Below are 17320 nucleotides of genomic sequence, written 5' to 3' on the forward strand. Positions count from 1 at the left end.
CCAAGGGGGAGGCCGGCTGAGGGGCTCGCAGGGGCAATTTGGGGAGTGGGGACACCACAGCGGGAACGAAACCAAACTGGAGCCATGCAGAGGCGAGCAGGGTGCTCAGCTCGAGGAGCCTCCAGATCCATATTATGCCTCTCTCAGCCTCACCTGGTGCCTGCAGCACGCTGTGACCCCACAAAACACCCATCCCCTGCTCCATCACACCCCGCAGACCCCCGCCCGTGCCCCCCAGCCCGGACTCCGCATGCAGCACCCGCGGCGATGGCTGGGCAGCGCCGTGACCTGCCGAGGCCTCCCGCTCTGTAAATAGTGTCAAGGTTAGAGCGAGGGATTCATTGGGGCCATAAATGTTTATGGCAGGCCCTCCCCGCTCCCCAGCCGCCACAGCCTGAACTTTCCTTCAGCGATGCTTTTATGGCCGGCCTCTAATCATTAACCCGGGGACTAGCGGGGGTGCTTTGCGGCACGGTCGCGCTGCTAGAGCTCCCCAGGCCCAGAGAAGGGATCCGAGGGGGAAAAATAGGGCCAAAATCTGTCAGGAGGGGCTCTGGGGTGTGCTCAGCATCCCCAGCATGGGGACGTGGGTAGCTCTGCGTGGGTGCCGTGGTGACACGGCCGTGCTGGAGAAGCCTTGTGCCAGGGTTCGCCCTGGAGTTAGTAACCCAGAGAGAATCAGGGCATAATCCCAGCATAATCCCAAATTTTTTTTTCTGTTTATCCTGGGTTTTGGCACTTACCTGACCAGGATGGCGATGTGCAGGACAAAGCCCTGGGGGTCTGTGCCCCCCATGCCCGGCAGCCCCCCTGGTTGTGCCCTTCCTGCTGCCACATGAGCTTCTCTCCCTGGCAGGAGGCACGCTGGGGGAGGCAGCATCCCACTGCCCCTCTCTTGCCCCCAAAATAACTCACAGGCTGTGTCACACACTGCTTTTTAATGCAGAACTGATGGCACACGGGGAAGGCGCACACAGCAGCAGGGCGATGGGGACTGGCAGCATCAGGGCTGAGCACCCACAAGCTCCCCAACACCCTCCAGACCAGCAGCTACCCCAAAATCCCACCTGGGCATCAAAACCCAGCCCTTCACCTTCCCCCGGGCAGCAGAGGAGCTACAGCAGCTCCCCCCCAGCCCCGAGCAGCACCCAGGGCTGGGGACATCCCTTGGATACCCCCAGGGATGGACATGGGTCCTCCTTTGGCACTGGGGCCAGCTGAGACCTGTCCATGATCTCCTGCGTCTGTGGGGGTCACTCAGCCTCTTCCCACCCTTCAGCTTTTCCAGCCCTACCACCATGGGGACCTACAAGCTCAGAATACTCCCAGCCAGCTTGTTTAGGAAGCATTTTTTCAGTTCCTACTCTTTTTTGACTGCTCATTTATTAGGTCAGGTTTCATCAGCAGGACACCGACGCGCCCCGGTTTTGCTGGAGTACCTCTGAGAGCACTGACACACGCCTTCCTCAGGGCATGGAGGATACTAAAATCCTTCCTTACACCTCTTTGTGGGGTACTGGAGTTAAATACACGTTAGCAGAGAATGGACAAACTCAGCGGGCTGCTGCCCCTGCACCCAGCATCCCTGCACCCAGAAACTGGGCTGGGGCTGGGGGGATCGGGGCAGCCCGGTCACCTACACAGACACCATCACACGAACGCACGGACTCGCGACACTGACACTAACACCTTGGGGGGGCCGGGATGGTGGCAGGGGGGCCAACAGGGGCAGCAGCTCCCCAAAACCCCCCCCGCTGCCCCGAGCCGGCCTGAAGTGCCGAAGTGCAACCAGTGCAAAGCCGGGGGGCAAGCCCCGCATCGGGGGTCCCCTCACATCATGGACTCCTCCTCCTCCTCCTCCTCCTCGATCTCCCGGTCCACCTCGACGGCCGTGTTCTCGTAGCTGGTGATGCCCCCGTATTTGCGCATGTGGACCATCAGCGGCTTGGGGGACTGGCTGCCGGCCAGGCTGGCCACGTAGGCACCCGTGCGGTTCTCCTCCAGCGACGGCCCCCAGTCCATGGTGGGGCGGCTGGCTTGCTGGAAACGCTGCGAGGGGACGGGCAGAGGGAGCAGGGTGCACGGCATCACACCCCCTGCTGTCACCCCCGTGGGACGGGCAGAGTGCCCGGTGTGGGTGGGATGGGGATTTGGGGAAAGGCAGCTCTGTATCGGCGCCCTGCCGTGGTTTGGGGAGGTGTTCTGGTCTGCAGGGGGTGGTGGGGAGGGCTTGTAGGGGCTGGGGGTTGTTGATCCCCCTAGGTGAGGGGACAGCGTGCAGCTAGGTGGCTCCTGGCCGTGTCGCCGTGCCCCGGCTCCTGCCTGCGAGGGCTGCAGCCTGGGGAGGGCAGCAAGCTCTGCGGCACTGCGGGGAGCAGCCCGGGGAGAGCAGCAAAGCCAAGTGAGCTGGGGAGGCTGCAAGCAGCCAGCGCATCCCAGGACCAAGCCTTTCAGCAGAGGAACCCCCCCATGGTGCCTGGGGTGCCCCCATACTGCTGCCTCCTTGCTCTGCCTTTGCTCCTCCAAAACAAAGCCCCTCACACCCGTGCCCACCCCACACGAGGGACCCCATCTTTGCACCCCACAGGCAGCAAGCTGCTGGAGAGCCCCGGCTAGGCTTGGGATGACCCCCCCCCAACATTTCTGGGGTGCTTTGGGGCCTCCTACCTCCCACAGCGTCCCCTCTTCTCGGAGCACGGCCACCAGCATGCCCGCGGGAATCATCAGGCAGGAGAAGAGCCCCATGAGGATGCCCAAGGCCTCGGCCCAGGCGGGGAAGCGGTAGGCGCCGTACTCGGAGGGCTGGTACTTGATGATGTTGTACACCAGCAGCGCCTGCGGGGGGGAGGCAAAGTCAGCACAGAGCCCTCGGGAGGTCTCAAACCCACGGAGACCTCCCAGCAGGAGCAGGATGGTCCCCGGGCCAGGTGGAGGCCAGCAGGAGAGGCCGGCGGAGCGATGTGGCACTAGGGGAGGTCACCCAGGGGTGCTGGCAGCACGCAGCACCGCGAGCCCAGCGGTTACCATCATCGTGGCTGGGGACAGGACCATCCAGCACGCCCTGAAGTAGGGCCCCGGTTTGAAGCCCAGCATCATGTGGATGTCTCGGCAGAACCTCTTTATGCCTGGGGGAAGGAGAGGGACAAGGGCTCGGCTCTGCCCCACAGCCGGGTGCCCGCAGCAGGCTGGCAGACAGCCCGCCGTGCCCTCCTGGGGACAGACCCCGTACCATAGACACGTGTCACCACCAGGCAGGTGGCGATCACCACCACCATGAGCCCAAAGCCGGCGCTGTAGTCATCCAGAAGGACCAGCCAGTACATCCCGCCCTGTGGAACAAGGCACCGGTGGCTGGCATCGCCGGGACCAGCGTCCCCATAAACCCACGTCCTCCTGCCCCACAAGCACGTGGCTGCTCTGCCCCACGTGGGCGGTGGAGAAGACAGCAATCAGGTACCCTCGGGGGACACCGCTCCTCTTCTGGGTTGGTGCAGGGGCAAGAATTGTGCCCTGCTACCCACTGGGGGACCTCACATCCCCAGGGAGCCCAGGCTCACCAGTCATCCCTCTCCCACCTTGTTAGCTGGTGTCTCTGCAAACTTGGCTGCTGCCCTAAGCGTTCCCTAAAACGAGCCCCTCCTTATCCCTGATGTACCCATCCCCACGCCTCACCTCTGTGGTGAGGATCAGCCCCATCAGGAAGAGGGCAATGCAGATGACAGCCGAGAAAGAAGCTTTCTTTGGCCGCAGGTAGTAGGGAAATTCGTCTGTCACTGCCGTCACGATGGTCTCCATGAAGGCAAACTGCACGGAAAGGACAAGAGGGACCCCTGAGCCCCCCCAGGGCTGCCTGGTGCCACCGCTGGCTCGGGGGGCTCTGCTCTCACCTGGCTGTCCAGGCCCAAGGTTAGCAGCATGAAGAAGAAGAGGAAGGACCAGAACGGAGACAGGGGGAGCATCGTCATGGCCTGGGGGTACACCACAAAAGCCAGCCCAGGACCTAGGGGAGGCAAAGGGCAGCGGGGTAAAAAGGGTTTGTCGGGCACCTCCCCAAAATCCAGGTACAGGAGGGCACTGGGAGCCTGAGGCTTCTCCAGGAAGGCAGCCAGGGAGGGAAATGCAGGCAGAGGAGGAATTTCCCATCCCAGGTCCTTGCTCTGGCAGCTGGAGATGCCATGGGAGATGGAGATGGAGATGGAGATGGAGATGGAGATGGAGATGGAGATGGAGATGGAGATGGAGATGGAGATGGAGATGGAGATGGAGATGGAGATGGAGGAGCTGCCCCGCACCTCCCCTTCCCAGCCCCGGCTGCCCCAGGAAGAGGGTGAGGGAGGAAGGCTCCTCTTCAGCCTCACCTGCTTTGGCCACTTGGTTGACAGGGACCCCGAGCTCCTGGGACATGTATCCCAGAACGGAGAAGATGGCAAACCCTGCCAGGATGCTGGTGATGGCGTTGCCCAGGGTGACTATGAAGGTGTCCCTAGGGAGGAGAAAGCAAATGCTCTCAACCTGCCTTTCCCTATCCCGCACCGGGCTGGTACTTCCCAGGGGCAGCAGGACCTGTGTCTAATGACATGGGTCACATCGTGGGGCTCCTGCCAAGCTTGTTTTCCCCAGGAGAAGGGGAAAGATGCCCAGATGTGCAGCACCCAAAGTCCCCTTTTTGCTGGTGGTGCTGGGGGCAGGCCCAGCAGGCCCAGCTGCAGCCTCACACACCCCCAGCCACCAGCACCTGCAGCCCAAAACTCCCGCACCAGCTGCTGTCTCTTGACATTTAGGAGATTTTTCTTCCACCAAACCCTCGAATCCCCCCGCAGCCTGGGTGAGCTGCAAGGTGCTCAGCAAGGAGCGCTGCAGCGTGACCCTGTGCAGCTCCTGCTCCCCTTGAACCCCCCCCTTGATAACCCATCAGCTGAGGCTTTCGAGGCTCCCCACCTACGATTTTTAGCAGAAGGTATCTGGCTCCCACCTGTAGATGTTCTGATGGAAGGTGTTGTACGAGGCAAAGGTGAGCAGGCCCCCAAAGCCTACCCCCAGGGAGTAGAAAATCTGCAGGGCTGCCTCAATCCACACCTGGGGGGGGGAAACGGAGCTGAGCAGAGCAAGGTTTGGGAAGCCCCCTGAGGACTTTGGGTCAGGGGGCAGCCAGAAAAGCCACCCAAGTAAGGTGGAGAGAGAGGGAGCTGTGGGAGCGTGCTGGAGGGGGCAGGAGGAGGTCTGGCTTTGTGTCTTGGGCAGGCTGCAGAAAACCCTGCTCACCTTGGAAGACAGCAAGTGGTCAAACTGGGGCGTGAGGTAAAAGCGGATCCCCTTCCAGGCCCCCTCCAGCGTCACGCCGCGAACGAGCAGCATCACCAGGATGAGGTAGGGGAAGGTGGCGGTGAAGTACACGACCTGCGGGAGCACGGGGGCGGCTGGGGAGCGGGGGGCAGCACCCAGCACCTCATCCCCTGTAACCCCATCCCGGGACGGGACACCCCAGCACCCAGCACCCCTCTGCAGTGCCAGGGTCCTTGGGATGCAGCAGGGACAACAGCACCAGTGTCTGGGTGTGCGAGCCGTGCCCAAATCAGGCTGTGTCCTGCTGCTGTGCGCACGGGTCTCACTTCCCCACGTGCACAGGGAGATGCAGACGCGGGTGGTCATGGCTGTAGGTCCCCAACGGGACCACCCAGCCCTTACCTTGCCGGAGGATTTGACTCCCTTTAAGATGCACAGGTACACGATGGTCCAGGAAAGGAGCAGGCACAGACACAGGTTCCAGCGGATCCTCCCGGGATCCCCGATCCCAGAGCTCCCTTGGATGTGCAGAACATAGCGGCTAGGGCCAAAGGAGAGCCGATGGTGAGCGGCCACGGCTCATCCACCGAGTGCCAGAGACCCTCTCTGATCCCAGGGATGCTTCTGCTACAAATAATGGCCATGCCAGCAACACCAGCAGTGAGAGAGCAACAAGAAGGAGATGCCAGGGAGAAAGGCAGCACTCGGTGGGACTTATCCATGCACTGAAAAGCCCAGAGGGGAAAACTGGTTGAGAGCAACTCCCAGCCGGTCTGCCCATGGGCTGCATTTCATGCCCATGGGTGTGCATTTCTAGCACACCTCCAGGCCAGCAAAGCAGCGCTAAATCACGGACACCCCCCACATGCCAGAGACACGATCCTGATGATCAATCTGGGATATCACCGAACGCAGACAGAGGGGTCCCATCGCTGCGCCCACAAGCGCGGGCGCCCACGAGCTGCTCAGCACAGCCCCTTCGCCCCCAGTTTGTCCCCGTGCCGTCCCCAGAGGGACACCCACCCCGTCCCCACGTGGGGCCAGGCTCGGTACCTCCAGTACTCCTCGCTGGGGCTGACGGTGTTGGAGGTGTTGACGGGGAAGGTGGCGTTCCCCGCCTTGAGGACGTGGTGGTCCAGGCACAGCTCGGTGTTCCACCAGTTGCCGCAGTGCTGCCAGGGCAAGTCGCTTGTGAGGGATGCAAAGAGGTAGAAGAGAACGTAAGCAATGATCATATTGTAGTAAATGGCCACCAGGGAGACGATGAGGATCGTGCCCATGCCAACGCCTGGAGGAAGGAGAGGGTAAAGAAGGAGTGAGCCATCTCTCCGCGTCGGAGCACTTCCACGACCAGGGGCACACTCTGGGTTGCAGCAGCCCGGTGGTTAACCAGCTCCGGGCCAGAGGTTCCCCTCCTGGGGGAACCCCTCCTTGCCCCCAAACACGCCCAAATTGTTGACCTGTTGCATTTTACGCAGGGTTTCACTCCAGCTCCGTGTCAGGAGTAACAGCGTTGGGGCCGACCTTTTCCTGAAGGTCTCTGCCTCTTACCTTTGCCTTCAACAGCCACTGCGCAGCTTCCATGCTGTATTTTGCACACTGGCTGGTTTAATTGCTTTCAGGTAATTTCTAGAGCTGATCATCGCATCCAGAGCCTCTGCAGACTGGAAGATCTTACACACAGCTGGCACCTACTGTAATGACCAACCCAGAAGTCCAGCCTGCTCCACCTTCCCCCAGGGCTTAACCTCTCCTGCTAATGGGAGCTTGGAGGATTTGGGATTTGGGGCCGACACTGCTGGTCCACGTCCTCCTTGGGCAGGAGCCCGGCAGAGGCTGTGGGTTCCACGCACGCACCTTTAAAGAGAGGGCTGATCTTCCAGACAGCCAGCGGCCCCAGGCTGGAGAACTGCCCCAGCGACAGCTCCATGAAGAAGATGGGGATCCCGCAGATGGCCAGCATGATGAAGTAAGGAACCAGGAAAGCTCCTGCGAGAAGTGAAAAGAAAAAAAAAAAAAAAAAAAAAAAACAAAATACAGAAAACAACAAACAAACAACTAAAATTAACACAGAGCCAACACCTAAAGCAAAGATTTGGAAGGAAATCTTTCTCGCCACAACCTCCCACTGCCTTCCTCACGAGGAATATTAACGGGGCAGCAAGGGGCAGCACGCAGCCCCCCGCACCGTCGCCCACCCCAGCCCCACATCCCCAGGGCAACCTGCCCTTAGTGCAGGGGAAGGGGCTGTGATCACGCCTTGCCTCGTTTTTCCCCCCACACACAGACACTTTTTCCTCCTTGGATCTTTCACAGCCGCCACAAAATCCTCCGGTTATTATTGCAAGTGGCAAGCAGCTGCTCTGGGAAGCGTGCACTGAGCACTTTGTGCCGTCGCTGCTGGGTTCTTGCATTGCAAAGGGCTCCTTCCCTTCCTGTGGTGCCTGGAAAGTGTTTGCCGGGCCCTTGGGGTCCTGCAGGACACCGGGGGAAGACACCAGAACCAAAGGGGATGCTCGGCTGGTGGATGCTCACGTGCAGCACGGAGCTCTGGGGACGTCTCCGTGCCACCATGCGGCGACTCGCAGGTGAGCCCCCTCCACACCGGGGTGCAGGCTGACCCTACAGCCCTGCAGCAAGCTCAGGGGCAGGAGGAGGAGGCTGGAAGCAAATCCTGGTGCCTCCATCCTTCAGCACACAGCAGCCAGCACTGCTTCCCAGCCCCAAGGTGGGGAAGGGGGGGGTCCATTTGGGGTCACATCCCACCAGCCCAGCCCAGCGAGGGGGAGATGCGGATGGCAGGATGAGCAGTACCTCCTCCGTTGGTGTAAGCCCTGTAGGGGAACCTCCAGACGTTGCCAAGCCCCACGCAGTACCCGATGCAGGAGAGGAGGAAATCCAGGCGGCCCGTCCAGTTCCCTCTGTCCTCGGGGCACTCGGAGCCCAGGTCCCCGTCCGGGCTGCTGGGGCTCACCAGGAGCTCCGGTGTCACCGGCTGGAAGAGAGAGGGAGCAGGGGATGGGAGAGGGCACCCAGGGGTGGAGGGAAGGGTAACCCCAAATCTCCCTCTGGCTGCCTCAGGTGTGGGTCCTGTGGCACGGGAGATGCACCAGGAGGGCTCCCTGGGGTTTGTGCGTGTGGGAAAAGCAAAGGGGTGGGATGAGGGTCATGTCCCTATGTCCCTGTGTCACTGCACGTGGCTCACCCCTGCCAGGAGGCCCGCTGGGTGCAGTTTCCATGAAGCAAAAGGACAGCAGGGTCCTTGGCAAAAGGACGCCGGGGACAGGGCAGAAGGATGCCTGTCTGGGAGCCTCCCCTTTCTTGTGGCATCCCAGTGGGAAAAAAGCAGCCGTCTCTGTGTCCCTGAGGTCAAAGGATCATAGGGAATGAGCCCATGGGGTGAGGCTGAGGGGCAGGGGTGTGGATTTGGAGAGATCAGCCAGGAGCTGTGCGTCCCCCTGCACGCAGACCTCCATCCCCCGGGGGATGAGTGCTGGCTGGGGAGCAGAGCCCAGCACGCTCCCTGCCACAGGACAAAGTGGCACAGTGCCTTCCTCCTCCTCTTCTTCCTCCTCCTCCTCCTCCTGCTCTCCGGCCAGCCCTGGGGATGCTGCTGCCAGTTCCCATGGAGACAGGAGCCGAGCAGTGATGGTGATGGCTGCGTGCTCCCCCCAGCACCGCTCGCAGACCCCTCGAGGGGCAGGAAACTTCCCCAAACCAGCCTGAAACGCTCAGCCCGAGCAAAGGCCTCGCACCAAAACCCTGCAGAAGCCACCCCTAAATGCCCATCCCTGCTGGATGTCACCATCACAGGGCAAAGGCCCGAGGAAAAGCATCAGAAACACAGGCTGCAAAGTGAAACCGCGACCCAAATATAACACTGGAGCTACAAAACCTCCCTGCCACCTGGCAGCCCTCCTGCAGTGCCTTAACGGGGCTCTCCAACGGAGCTACTCCCCCAAAACGTGGCCGTGCTGCTAATTAGCACAGCACCTGCAGAGACCTGTGCTTGTGATGGACAAACGGCCCTGCAGCATCGCTCCTGGATGTGCCAGCTGCCGAGCCCTGCTTTCACCGAGGGCCCTGCCAGGAGGGCAGAGGGGTGATAGGGGTGGCCGGACCCCCCGTCACTAAAACCTGGTCTATTAGACTTAAAATAAATTACACAATGTGGTATTTAAGGATTCCAGCCTGTCTCTGCCCCAAATAACAGCAAGCCTCACACCGTACTGATTCAGGTGGAAACCTCACGCAGCGTCTCAATTTCAGGCCCTTTTTTTTTTAGGCTCCCTTTCAGCCCGTGTCCTAACGGGGCTTTTCCTTCTGATGCTCTAGCGCTTTCCACGCTGCCATCTTCCAGACCGCGCTCCCGTCTCGCGGCTACCAACAGACGGGGACCAACAGCTCCCTTGGCAACAGCATCCTCCCCCTGCACGGCACCGCCACGAGATGCTCCCAGCCAAGCAAAGGTCACCGAGGAGAAGGAGCTCTCCAGCCCCGAGGAGGACGAGAGCTGGCTTCCCCGAGGAAATTTCCCCGCGCTAATTATTTCCCCGCAAGCCGCTTTGCCGAAGCCGCTACCACACTCGGCTGGCACAGGGCTGGATCTAGAAAGGCAGCCAGATTCGAGCTGGTTTTTTCATCGTGTTTTGCCTAAACTCGTACTTGGCAGCGTGGGGCTGTTTTGTCCGCGAGCGCCGAGCTGGGAGAGATGCCACCCGAAGGCAGATTTCTCCCCTGCGGCTCCGTGCGAGCACAGCGCGTCTGTGAGGCGTGAGTCACTTCGGATTAGTTGGAGGTGCGTGTTCATCTCTTTAAGAACAGAAATAAAAGCCACCAAAAAAAAAATTAATTAGGATGCAGAATCGCTTAGGAAGTGCAATAAATCTGAGTCTGAGCGGTGGGAAGAGCCCTGGGGGCTGTGCTCGCCCTGCGTGCCCCAGCTCTGGGGTCACGGAGCAAGCCAGGAGAGGGAGTGAGCCTTGCTGTCGGTGGCCACAGGTGGCTGAGGCCGAAACAAAATCATTGCAGGGATGCCTGGAGCATGGGGAGCATGCACAGCTCCAGTGACACCCACTGGGTGCCCCCCAGGACCTGGGCAGGGGGCAGAGGCTGGGATGGGGCAGCCCAAAGCCGGGCTCCTGCCCTGTCCCCCACCCTCACCAAATAACCCTCCAAGCAAACAAACACTCACTTCAAACAACAGCCACTGGGCTCTTCTGGAAATGCTCTTATGCAAAAGCAAACGCGGCATCCTTAGGGCCCCAGAAGGATCTCTGCTAAGGAGGAATCTCCGCGTGCCCTAAAGATGTCTGGGGAGGCTTGGACCTCCCGGCTCACAGGTGGGAAGGAGACACTGGGAGAAGGGAGCTGCAGGGGGCCCGGGGATGTGCAAACGGCTCCATCAGCTCAGGGAGCCCCTGCCCAGCTCGGACACGGCGTCCTGCAGTGCCCGGTGGTGGGAGGGGGATGAGAGACCCCCGCCCGCTGTCAGCAAGAGGGGGTTTGGGGAGCGAGGGGCAGCAGGGCCCCGAGCAGCAGCAGCAGCAGTGGGGGAAATGACCCGAGACATCTGCTGCTCATCCCAGCTGATCCCTGTGGGACTAAACGAAATCCTGAAAAAATGTTAAACGGGATCACCAGCGGCAGAGGAATTCTTTCAAGTGTCTCGGAAAACCTTTCAAAGGGGCAAAGGGAACTTTTAATGGACCTTGCAGTCACCAAGTGAGCTGAATAAGCAATTTGTAGGGCAGAGGAGAGGAAAGAGCTGCCTCCAAGCAGCACCAGGGACAGGTAGGCAACCTCAGGCTGCTGGCTTGCACCAGGCCAGGGCTGGTCCTAGGAATTTCCTGGCAGGGACACAGCTCTGCTGGGCTCTCATCCCTGAAGGCTGGGCACAGGTTGGAGCCCTCCTCACTTTGCCTTCAGCAGGCAGGGGCTGGCAGAGCAAAGAGGAGAAAGGCAGAGCCCGAGGGATTCGTGGCACCCAGGGTGTCCGGGATGCTCCAGGGAGCACGGAGCCGCTGGCAGCAGCAGTGTGTCCCCCCACGGGACCTGGGGACGAGGAGGGGCTCAGCCCCTGGTGCAGGGGCAGCTGGGGACCCACCGAGAGGAGCAGGAGTGGAGGCAGAGCCTGGCATGGGGGAAGCCTGAAAGCTGCCTTTAAAAAGGGTTCCCAGCAGGATTTCTAGCTCTGCCAACCCACAGGGGGCATGAGGGGAGTTCAGGGTGCAGCACCACCCCGACCCCTATAAACCCTGCGGAGGAGGGGGATCCCCCTTCCCCAGATGCGGGTGGGAGAGGCACTGCCCAGCCCCGTGTACTCACCCCATGGAGGGGGGACACCCCAAACCCTCCCGAGCACCCCCAACCTCCCCATGCCCGGGTAGCCCCAGGCTGTCGGGAGCAGCATCCCCAGGAGCAGCACCACGGGGAGCTGGTGCTGAGCACCCACCCGCAGCCCCCCGGGGCAGCCTGGCCCTGAATCACCTGCAGGCAGGGCAGGGATGGGAGAAGCATCCCTCCGAGCAGGCAACAGGTCCTGAAAAAACGATCGGGATGCCCCAAATCCTCCCCGTTTGCAATCCGTGCGTGGGGTGCCAGGGCCGAGCCGTGCACCCATGGGTGCCAGCACCCGCTGCCCGCGCTCCCCGAGCTCCGTGAGCGGCTCTCACCTTGCGGAGATGCTGCTGCCGAATCTTCTTCATCCCCCAATCCTGTTGCTATGCGCTCCCCGCTCCGACACTTGTTCTCTCCGGCTCCGCAGACCAGACGGCCTCTCCGGAGGCAGGGAGGGAGAAGAGGGAGAGGGCGAAGCGATGGCGGGCAGGGAGGGGTGCCGAGCTCCTCCCGGCGCCGCCGATGGAGGCGGGGGGCACGGGGGGACACGGCCCCGCGGGAGAGGAGCTGGCGGCAAAGGTTTTGCCTGGAGTTGGGGATGGCTGCGTGCTGAGCAGGCAGGGAGGGAGGGGACGGCTCTTGGCAGGCTGGGGAAGGGCTGTCTGTCAAATGAGCCCCTGATGGGGGGGGTCCAAGCCCTCAGCCCCCGCCAGGGCAGCGAGGAGGAGTGTGTGCTGCTTTACGCACGCCACGGATGTGTCAGGTCCCATGGGTGCCCTGCTGCTGGGTGCCCGGTGCTCCCACATGTCCCAGGGGGTGGTGGCAGCTGAGCAAGTGCCAGAAGCTCCCAGCAGCTTTCTGGCTGGCCCCACGCTGGTTTTCCTTCTGGCAGGGCGCAGCTGGAGCCTGAGCAGCTCCAAAGTGCCTCGTGGCCGTGCTGTCAGTGAGCCCAGAGCACGGGGCAGGGGATGCTCAGCAGCCCTCGGTCCCTTTGGGCAGGACCAGTGCATCCCAGTGCACCTGGGGCAGGTCCCCAGGGCTGTCCCCAGCACCGGAGTACAGCTCCAGTCCCCAGGGTCAGGTGTTGCTGGAGAGCTGTCAGTGGGACCCTACAGCCCCAAAAGCAAAGGAAAAGGGGGCTTTTCCCCCTCGTGCTCAGCCAAATCCCCAGTGAGGGGGCAAGGAGCTGATTTCTGGCTCCTTCACCCACTGCTGCGGTGAGAAATGTCCCCAGCTTTGCTCAGCTGTAAGGCTCAGCAGGTGGCTCTGGGGCTGTGGAGGGGAACAGGGCTGGAACCAAGGCCCCAGATCTCCCCAAAACCTACTGGAGGTCCTGTTTCTACAGTCCTTCAAACACTCCTGAATAATTTCCCCAAAAGGAAAGAGATCGCGGGCATAGAGACATTTCTGCAAAGCCCAGCGCTGGTGAAGCACCTCAGTGTTTGCACAGCGGGTCTTTGAGAGCTAACATTTACCTGGGATTCCCAGGGGGGAAGGAGGAAGGAACAAACTGCACAATCCAACAAACATCTCCTTTATTCACAGACTCGCAGTTTCCTCAAAAAAAAAAAAATAATAAAAAAGGCTTTTGGGAAGTCACCGAGCTGGGTTTTCCTTGTCGTGGTCTTATCCATCCCTTCTCCCTCTCCTGGGATGCGTGGGGAAAGCCGAGCCCAGCTGCCTGGGCTGGTGGCCCGGGGCCATATCTCGCTGTCCCAGCCTCGCCCTTCCTGCTCGGGGCAGCGATGCTTTGTTTGCCTTTCGTGCCCGTGCCATCTGAATCAGCCTTTTCCCTCCGGATCCACCTAGGGAGAAGTGTCCCACGGGGGCAGGCTGGTGGCAGCTTGTTACGGCTGCCCCAGCCCCGTGTCGCCCTGCACAAACAGCCCAGCCCTCCGCGGGCACCCTCCGAGCCTCCTTCTTCCCATCTCTAGGGCAGAGGGGTGGTGTTACCCCAAAATTGCACTGACATGGCTGCCTGTGGGATGCTCTGTGCCTGGAGCTCCATTTTGGGGTTCAGCTGGTGCTGCTGTGCTAGGGCCACCAGCTCTCCATCCCCTGGGCCAGCAGGGTGTAGATACACACTGTGGGCATCCAGAGTGCTCCAGCTTCTCATTTCAGAGCTGGCATCACCCCAGAGCCACCCGGAGACCCACCCCGTGCCACAGCACCTGTGAGAGGCAGCAGGAACCAAGGGGAGCTCCCAGGAGGAGCAGCCTGCCCTGGGGACCCCAGCAACCCCGGGGGAGCTCAGGCAGAGGCAGCACTGCACTGCTGTGCCCAGTACCTAGGACCTGGCACTGGGGAGCGCACGCACCTCTCCAGCCCGATGCTGTGCCTGATGGGCACCAGTGGGAAGGGAAAAAGCAGCCCCCTGGCATGGGGAAGCCCCCTGCCCACCCTGCTCGCAGCCCAGCAGTGCCTGGGGAGGTGCCTGGCAGCAGGACAGGGCCGTGCCCGGATCTGCTCCATGGGGCACGGGGAAGGCAGCAGCCACCGCGGTGCTCCCGTTCGTCAGCACCGGGAAGTGTGCCACGCCGGAGGCTGCTGCGCTGCCAGCCACCTGCTGTGCGTGGCCTTATTTTGAAGATTATTGCAAGATTTCTCCAAGGAGGGGTGCGGCCAGGCAGTGGGAGCCAGCGGGAAGTGCAGAGGAAGGAGTGGGAAGAAACCGCGGGGGCTTGCTGGGGACAGTCCCCGGGGTCCCTCGGCAGTGCCACCCGCTGTCCCCATAAAGCTGCGGTGCTGTGTGGGGCTGTGCAACCCCAAAGGCGGCTGCCGGGGTGCTAAAAATGTGCCTGTCACCTGCCAGGGGGCTGACCATCAGGGTGATGCACGGCCAGGAGCTTTGGGTGCCAAAGCCGGTGGGGACACGGGGACCAGCAGGGACACGGTGACCCCGCAGCCCTGATGAAATGGTGGCTGGAGGGAGGCAGGGGAGGACAGGGGAGCAGGGACGCGGCAGATGCCTTCCGTCAGCAGCCGAGGGGTGTGTGTGTGTGTTGGGGGAAGGGGTGCAGGGCGTGTGGGCGCATTTATGGCCCCTTCCCGCCAGCGCCTGCTCCCTGAGCACACACAGGCAGCAGCAACCCAAGGGCACAGCCCCGCGGCTCGCTGGACTTTTACCCTGCTGTGCAAACAGGCAGGCACCTGATTAGGGTATCGGTTGGAATTTCATCCTGTCAACGGTACCGGGAGCTTCTCCGGGGCGGTGGCAGAGCATCTTCCCTCTGCCCGCACCCTCCCGTGGGCACCCTGGCGCCCAGCAGGGCGCAGCCCTTTGGGCAGGCAGCCCGTCCCCTCCCTTCCACTCCCTTCCCTTCTCCCTTGTGGCACCAGCTCCGTCCCCGTTGCCTCCCCAGCCTTTTAGCTACCAAAACCCCGTGTCCCCTTGTAGCAGGGCACACAGAGGGATGTGCCGGGCACCCCGATGCCGTGCCGGTGAGCCCAGCTCAGCAGGGCGAGCAGTGGGTGCCGCCACTCCTGTAAGGTCAGGAAAAAAACCCTTTGCTCTGTCTTTCTCCCTGCAAATCCACCTCATCCTGCCTCTGCTCCTCCATCTGCTCTGCCCAGGAGGACTTTATCCCGCGCCAGATGTCCCTCCACATCCACCTTCCCTGCCCGGGAACGTCCCTGCCTCCTCCCGGCACGTTTTGGGGCTGGAGGAGCAATTTTGGGCAGGGATTTGAAGACAGCTCCTGTCTCGGTGCCCTGCAGGATGGTTGGGATGTGGCTGGGATGGAGAGGTGATGGCAGCACGAGGAAGGGAGAGGATGGCAAAGCCAGCAGTGCCCGGGCCGGGCCCACCCATGCCCGCTCCATCACGGCCGGGCACCGATGCCAGCTGTCCCAGGCGCTATCTCACATCCTCGTTCTCTGTTTGCTCTTCTCGGACAAGGAGGATATTCAGCCCGTCAACAGCCATAAAACGAGATTAGAGGCCGGGAGGCGCCAATCGGCGGCGGCCACGTCCGTGGGCAGCCGGCCTTGTTCTTTGGCCTCCAGCAGCCAGGCCCGGCCTCACCCTTTCCCCCGGACGCCCCCGGCACGGACACCCCCACTGTGGCCATGGGACGGGACGTGGCCACCCCACGCCACCCGTGCCTCCCTAGTGCCGGGCACATGTCATGGTGCCACCAGCCCATGGGGCCAGGCTACTGCACCCAGGCCTCTGTCCCTGTCCTCCCCACTTTTTTGGCACCATTTGGGGACATCGGTGCGGGTTTGTCCCCGCAGCCACGTCCCTGCCCTGCCGCAGCAGCGCCCGGGGTGCAAGGAAGCAGCAACGCATCTAGAGCACGCAGGATTCCTGCTTGTTTTTATTTTTACCGATGCCTAAAAAATAAAAAGGAAAAGCAGTTCTGCTTTATATACACGAGCCGTGAGCTGAAGTCCCCAGCCAGTGCCGGGGTTCGTCCTCACCGCCGGGCTGGCAGTGGTGGCCCCAGGGAGGTGTCCCCACAGAGGGGAGGTGTAAATCCTACGTGAGCTGGAGAGGGGCTGTGGGCACAGCGGGACTGCAGGGACCCACGGCAAGAGCCACAGCACCCCCGGACACTGATCTCTGGGCCAGAAGGGGCTGGGATGGGCAAGGGGCTTGGTGCACGGACAGTGCTGGGTGCGAGGGCTCTGCAGGCAGTGGGGACGTCTCTCATCCCTGGGGACGTCTCTCATCCCTGCTGGGGTTGGGAGGGACAGCTCATACTGTCCCCAGGAGGCAACGGGATGAAGGGCATTTTAGCTGCAGTTTTCCAGCAGGAAATAAAAGGGCATTGGTTACTGGCCTTGGGCGTACAGGGGGCAAGAGGTGGTGCAGTGCGTGCAGGGCGACAGGGAGAACAAAATCCCAAGTCCTGTGGGTTACAAGAAAACTGCCCCTCTGTCCTGGAAGCTCTCCTTCACCTCGCACCGCCGGCCCTTCCTCTCCCCACGACAGCCCCAGCAGTGGCTCTGGTGGATGTGGCTGATGCCACACCTTGGTGCAGCAGCACGGGGCTGTGCCGGGGTCTGAGGGCTCGGTCCCATCCACGTTTCTCCCCCCAACCCCATCAGATGTCCTGCTGGTGAAGATGCTCTGCTCCCGTGCCATGGGGCTGCAGAGAGCGCAGCTCGGTGCAAGGCTCTGCGATGCTGGGGGTCGGCGTTTGGCCCCTGGGGCTGGCTCCTCTGCCCTGTCCCGGTGGCAAACCTTCTTCTTCTTGTCCTTCCCACTGTGGAGGGTGGTCTCAGACCTCAGCAGGGTGGTTCAGTTACAGGATGGAGGTCCAGCACATCTCCTGGTGGCTCTTTGTGGCCACAGGGATGGAGCTGGGGACGCAGGCGTGGTGGCTGGGGGACACGGGGGGCACTTGCCCAGGTCATGCTGCAGCTTGCTGCCGTCTCCCAGGTTTGGAGGAGCCCCTGTTCCTCCTCAGACCCCACACGAGGGTCCTGCATGGCTCACACCATCCATCTCACTCCGCCGTGGGCAGATCCCGCAGCCCAGCTGAGATTTGTTCTGCCTCGAGTCCAGCCAAACCTTTCCTCTAGTTCAGTCTCGCTCCAACCACCCCCAAAAGCAGCAGGCAGCTGGATCACCCCATAAAGCCATCCTCCACCACCACCTCACGCCCGTCCTGCTGGCTCTGCGATCGTCCTGGGGGCTACAGCAGAGCCCAGAGCAGCGCGTTGCCCCCGGGGAGAGCAGCACGACCTAACC

At 61.8% G+C, this 17320-nt stretch overlaps 1 protein-coding gene across 1 annotated transcript; it reads right to left on the bottom strand.

The window, feature by feature from the left end:
• Positions 1 to 1830: 1830 nt before the first annotated feature.
• On the bottom strand, positions 1831 to 11990 carry SLC6A7 (solute carrier family 6 member 7; the record flags this gene model as incomplete). The annotated part of the gene is made up of 14 exons (XM_082771849.1): positions 1831 to 2049; positions 2668 to 2835; positions 3025 to 3125; positions 3230 to 3329; positions 3673 to 3804; positions 3888 to 4000; positions 4359 to 4483; positions 4973 to 5076; positions 5263 to 5397; positions 5686 to 5824; positions 6337 to 6571; positions 7141 to 7272; positions 8098 to 8278; positions 11958 to 11990. 14 exons carry the CDS (start codon positions 11988 to 11990, stop codon positions 1831 to 1833), a joined length of 1917 nt encoding a protein of 638 aa, XP_082627975.1.
• Positions 11991 to 17320: the final 5330 nt, after the last annotated feature.

Source organism: Aythya marila (genome assembly GCF_965140915.1).
Source record: "Aythya marila genome assembly, chromosome: 14".
NCBI classification, from domain to species: Eukaryota; Metazoa; Chordata; class Aves; order Anseriformes; family Anatidae; genus Aythya; species Aythya marila.